This window comes from Hermetia illucens, chromosome 4 (genome assembly GCF_905115235.1).
Source record: "Hermetia illucens chromosome 4, iHerIll2.2.curated.20191125, whole genome shotgun sequence".
Classification (NCBI taxonomy): domain Eukaryota; kingdom Metazoa; phylum Arthropoda; class Insecta; order Diptera; family Stratiomyidae; genus Hermetia; species Hermetia illucens.
The window spans coordinates 15,032,485-15,038,484 of record NC_051852.1 but is presented as its reverse complement, the minus strand read 5'-3'; the positions used below and the strand labels follow the sequence as shown (position 1 = coordinate 15,038,484).

At 40.8% G+C, this 6,000-nt stretch overlaps 1 protein-coding gene across 7 annotated transcripts in view; it reads right to left on the bottom strand.

The window, feature by feature from the left end:
- Positions 1-3,136: 3,136 nt before the first annotated feature.
- The window catches only part of LOC119656302 (phosphorylase b kinase gamma catalytic chain, liver/testis isoform), an 83,349-nt gene continuing 80,485 nt past the window's right edge, over positions 3,137-6,000 (bottom strand). For all 7 annotated transcript variants that reach the window (XM_038062739.1, XM_038062740.1, XM_038062741.1 and 4 more), the window contains one exon: positions 3,137-4,216. In XM_038062739.1, coding sequence (XP_037918667.1) covers positions 4,082-4,216 — 135 coding nt within the window. In that variant the 3' untranslated portion in view covers positions 3,137-4,081. The remainder of the gene's footprint in view (positions 4,217-6,000) is intronic.

Below are 6,000 nucleotides of genomic sequence, written 5' to 3'. Positions count from 1 at the left end.
GTGGAACACCGACTGTATTTACCGAAGGGCTGCCAAGAGCAGAGTCTCGCCTGGCCAATCCGTCAGCCCGCTCATTCCCCTCTATGTTTCTATGCCTAGGAACCCAGACGGTTCAGCGCGTCTCTGCACTGCCCCACTAGCGTAGAGGATGTGGTCGCTGAGTACAAAGCTTTGGTAGCCGCTTGGCTGTCGGTCGGAATGACCATATTACGCTTAGGACTCGGATCACGTTCCAGCTATCGACAGACTTCCAATATCGCCAGTACTTCCGCTTGGAATACACTGGCGAAACCTGGGAGACCATACGACTTGGATACACTGTGTGTATTCGAGAAAACCCCCGCGCCGACTCCGGAGACCCCATTTCTTTGCAAAGATTCTCTTGCAGGCATAGAAGGCTATACAGACCTTCTTAACCTATGTTCAATTTCCACTTTAGCTTTGGATCCAGGATTACATCCAGATGCTTTACATTAGAGCAAAGAACCAATCTTTGTTCATTCAGCCGTGGTAGATGGAATTCACGTATTCTTGGCTTGGTGGCGAATAGCATCAGTTGCGTTTTTGTTGGGTTTATGTTGAGTCCGTATCATGCAGCCCACAGGCACGTCTTTTGCAACGCTCCTTCCATGATGTCGCTCATAATGGACAAAAACATCCCTGGTACTAATATCACCAAGTCGTCGGTATTCGCCACCACCTTCACCCTGCTGCTCTCCAATGCAGGGACCGCTCAACCGTACCAATTACCTCGTAGAGGGCGATTTCTGTGGATTTTCCTTTGAGGTAGGTATGCTAGGACTTAGAGAAAGGCGTTCCCTCCATAATCGTCCTTAAGTGAATGTCCAGGACGTCCTCTAGGGTCTTCAACACGAAAGAGGTCAGGTTGATTGGGCGAAAGTCCTTCGCAGACTCATAAACGCGTCTGCTCGCTTTCGGTATGAAAACCACTCGTGCGCGGCTCCAGGACTGTGATACGTATCCTAAAGAGATGCAGCTCCGGTAAATCTCAACAAGCCACAGCACAAGCCTTTCCTGCTGCTTCTGTAGCATGACTGGCCTGGAGATTTATATGCGGAGAAGCTGTTTATAGCCCGATCTTATCCTTGGTAATTACCGATTTGATCGTCTCGCACAGCTGGGGTGGCCGCAAACCCTCCAAGGTTCTGACTTACAGTCCTCCTCGCTGGCGGGAAAGTGCGTTTGAACCAGCAGCTCCAAGGCTTCGCTAGAAGATTCCGTCCAGGAGCCTTCCGACTTTTTAAGAAAGGATGGGCTCTTATGTTTTTTTGACAGAATCTTACTGAGCCTCGCGGATTCAATGGTGCTTTCAATGTTCTGACAATAGTCTAACCAAGACCGCCTCTTGGCGGTCCTGCTGGCCGACTTGTACTTCTTCAGCCAGTCCTTGTATGGCTGCCAATATTTTTAACTGTAGCAGATATTGAAGATTTTTTTGGTCAGCTCCCTGAGGCTGGAGAGATCTTCATTTCACTACGATGGCAGTATCTTTTTGCTGTACTTAGTAGGGCACGAGACTTTAAAAGTGAATGCCTTTTCCAGAGCCCCGACCTTTGACTCCAGTTCGTCTGACGTGCCAATCTTACCAATTTGCGCACCGGAGAGTTTGTTCTTGACCAAACTTTCTCCAGTCGATCCTCCTGGGGTCTCTGAAGGGTTTGGAAATCTCTGCGGCGAGTTCTAGACTGAAAAGTATCCAACTGTGATCAGCTAAGTATCTCTGGTCAGACCTTCTTCAGTCGTCCACACTAAGAATCCCATTGTCGGTTATTAGGGTGATATCAAGGACCTCCTCTCCTATTACATATCGATAGATTTGAAGTAATAATAAAATCAAAGAATGACTCACCTTTCTCGTTGATTTCTGAGCTGCCCCAAAGCGTATGCTTTGCATTGACGTCGTAGCCTATCAACAGGTGGGCTTTCTTTGTTGCTATGGTGTTCGTCAGATGTTGTAGTTCTTCTGACTGATCCTGTTAAGACCCATGGCTCTTGAACCAGAAATATATAGGACAGTCCTGCAACTTTGCCAGCCCTGTCACCAGTAGATAGGAAGAAGTTCTACCATGCTGCAGGTTGATTTGACTAACTCTTATGTTTGTAGCCATAAGTGCAGTCTAATATGAAAACCGTCGCTAACTCAAAAGTCTGCTGCGTTTAGTGTGGATCTCACCGGGGCTACCAGCTTATCCTTACCATCTGCCGAAAGTTCCGTTTTCTTGCGTCCGATTTCTCTGGATATCGCCACACTTGCTGGTGTAGCAACGTCCATGTCCTGATTCCTTAGAAACTTCACCTTCTTCCGCAGTGCCTTCCGTTGTCGTCGGCCAGGAGCCGTCCAAGGTTCACGGTGTCCCGGCTGCATGGTTCTGTTTTCATGTACCGGCGTTAGACCAGTTGCGTCCACATTACCAGCTTCCCCTTCTTCCGTTTTTCCCGGTACAGGCGGAGTAGAAGGTTCTGACAGGCAAGCATGCAGTCCCTTCTACTTTGCGGGTAAAATTTCCTTCTGCCGAGCCTTCCTCTCCCTCTTAGGAGAATTAGGCAACAGTTTCACCGACAGACCGGCCGTAGTCAGATTTCCAGATCCTCTCATTAAGGGAATTGCTGTATTACCCTTTTTGACTGACCGCGACGTAGACACCGGGTGTAGGTTTTCCACTGAAGTAGAGAACCTCTCTTCCACAGATTTCTCCGTAGGGGAACATGAATTGGGTGAGGCCTCCCAAATCCGTGCCTCCGCCACGACCTGATTCTTCTTCTTCTTGCCACTTGTTTTTATCTTCATTTATTTTTGGACACCCTTAGTGTAGTGGTAAACTACCACAAGCTTCCCAACGACAAGGTGGTATCCGAGGGAGAGCTTAAGTAACATAGTTCAATTTAAAGGACCTCCAAACTCAGGATTTACATATAGGCGAATCGACTGGCAAATAAAATTAAGTACATATTTACCTTTCCATTCTTATCAATAAAATGTTCACATTTTAATCCATTGATCCCATGTTGCCAGAAATTACATTCCAATCTGCACTTAGCTCCAAAATGAATAGATGAAAGGCAGGAAGTTCACTCCAATCTGAATATAATAAATTTATTGAGAAACCAGACAAAATGTTTCGTTATCTCTTTTAATTCATACATACAAATTGAAATATATTCATTTAACAAAAATAAATTAACAATAATAATATCTTAGAGAAAGACTCAGAATGATGAAACTTTTGAAATTTTTTCTCCTTTAGTGAAATGACTGAATTTTAACGGTACTATTTACATTGCCGATTTTTATTATGAAGTAATAGAAGTCATATATGTAGAAGAGAATAAATTATTAAAATTTGGATTTGCTTCTTAAAAAATTAACGACACTTTTCCACCAATTGAGAATAATAACGAATATTTTATGTTCATGAATTGCTTTCAGATAGCGAAATTCCTCTTTTCCTGATGATATGATTCTGCTTTTAAGGTAACAGTCACACAACACATAAAATATGGGACAGAAATTTTAAAAATTGCTCAAACAATAGTAAAATATTGATAAAACGTTTTTCATAGGTTTGCAAAAAATGTAACATGAAATTGTGAAATTAAATTAAAATCGTTTAGAAATTGCAATAACATATTATCTGGTGTAAACTATTAGATATTATCTCAACCGTATTGCGTTCCTGCGAATACGATGCAAAATATATTCTCGTCTTTCGAAACTTTACATCTTAACGTACATTTAGGAGGAAAATTGCAAAATCTAAATGTAAACCGGTCGCACTGTATCTTTCTAATTGTGAAAAACTAATAAAAACCTAAGTAAAGATTTCATTGCAGTGAGTGTCATTGAATGAAATGTTACAATACTTCACATAAATATACAAATACTACATTTAGTTTAAGCTCAAGCAGTAATTTCAAGTGATAATTGATACTGAATCAGAAATATGAAATTGTATTGCCGAACTACGTGCGGGCGTGTAGTAACTTAAAAAGAAAATTGCTTGGTGTGTTGCTTCTAGTTGAAATAGTATTAAAGGACGTTTGCTAAACTATAATTACTAAACTATCGGCTAAGATTGTTAATGTATAAAGCATGTAATTCGGTTCGAGGTGTATTTTCGAAGAGGGCCGCTCTGTTCTGTCCTTCACCTTTCTTGACCCAATGTCCATACACTCGAAATGCACAGCCATCAATGACCTTAAACGCGGGAAAAAAGAAATTTGTTTTTGTTAGAATAAATATTATACTGGTTGATATATTCAAGCTATTTGCAAAAATTATTATTAATGCTGGTGATTGAATTATACAATAAGCTTGAATTGCTTATATTGGGTACACAAGAGGTCGACGTTTTCTTGTTCTTCTACATAGTGTTCAGCTAGAACACCAACAGAAATATTTTTAAAGTTCTTTAGTTGGTGGTGGATGGCTTTTCTATAATACCAAGCGAGGAAAACATATTGGGTTACAGGTAAGCGCTTGGTAATTTTTCTAACAAATGGTTTAGGTTCTGTAACCAATATGTAGTAAGCAATATATAAATGCATAAGTTGGGGTTGTTGTTACGGTAGGCCATTGTTAGTCGAACAGTAACCTGCTTTTCTTATATATATATTATTTAACGCAACCAGCCATATTCGATCCGTTTCCACTGCTACTCCTTGTGGTTTTTAGAACCCACCCTTACAGATGTAGGATTTTCTGTTCATTAAACGAAGTGGGATAGTGTTTAATATTTCGAATGCGTGGTAAAATTCCAAGAATCTAATGAAGCAAATAGTATATTTATGAAACAGAACAAAGAGTTGAAGGCAATGCGGGACCGAGAGCAGCTGTTGGAGCTTAGATGGAAGCGTACAACAGACCGAAGTTGGACCTAATCATATCAATAAGTCCTTGGAAACTGAAACAGGTGAAAGAGTGAAGTACGTCACTCACTATGGTTTAAATTTAAGAAATATGCCAGAGGAACTACATTCCTGATGCTGAAGAATATGCAGGAAGAAGAAAATGCATGAAATTACACAAAAAGGTTCTTTGATTTAGTAAACAAACTGAACAAGATGGGTATAGACGCTAATAACGAACAAGCTTCGTGAATTTTCAATGAGCAATACCGCCACGCGAAGAATTACCAAAATCAGAACCACTATACATTCGATTAGTGGCAAAAGGTAACGTGGCACAAAAAAAAAGAATCTGAGTTAGAGAATCCACTCTTCAAATACAAATGTCATAAATATCATCAAATTGGACAGAAAGCAAAATATTGTAAAGAAAAACTTAGAGCTGTGAACAAGATGAAGTCATTCGAAAAGAAATGGCACGTAGTTGATGATGATCAATGCTAGAACTTGACTGATCTTGTTGCGTTGGTGAGGAAGATAAATTACAAAGCTTTTAGCATTCATTTTGAAGTCAAAACAGAAAAAATAATTAACAAAATTGGGTAGAAAATTCTTATTACTTTCAAATCGAATAAAGGAATATAGAATGGATAAAACTCCAGTAAATAATTCTAACACTCTCATGGGTATCTGAGTGTAATTATGCGATGTTTCCAGCGATTATTTATTTGAAATAATAAATGCCACCTGCAGACTTGTTAGCATTAATGAAGGGAACAAGTGGTTCCCGAAATATCGGTATTCGCAAAAATAAAAATATCAACAATAGCTTAGCCCAAAAAGAGGATCCGTAGACCAGGGGCGTAGGCGGGGCAAGTTGATCTCCATTTGTTCCAATATAAAATGGTTGCGAACCTAGGATCCCTCAACCCTCCACTTTCACAAGCATTGCCGACATTTGGAGCAATTCCACCTGTCAGCGCAACTGAAGTGGAGGAAGCGATAAAACGAATGAAATCGCGCAAAAGTAACAGGACCTGGCGGCATCGCATCTGAGCTCTGAAAAGCGAAGAGTTGGGACACTGTTGCTCAATGAATTCTTCAATCGGGTTATTCAGGAAGGTAGAACACCAT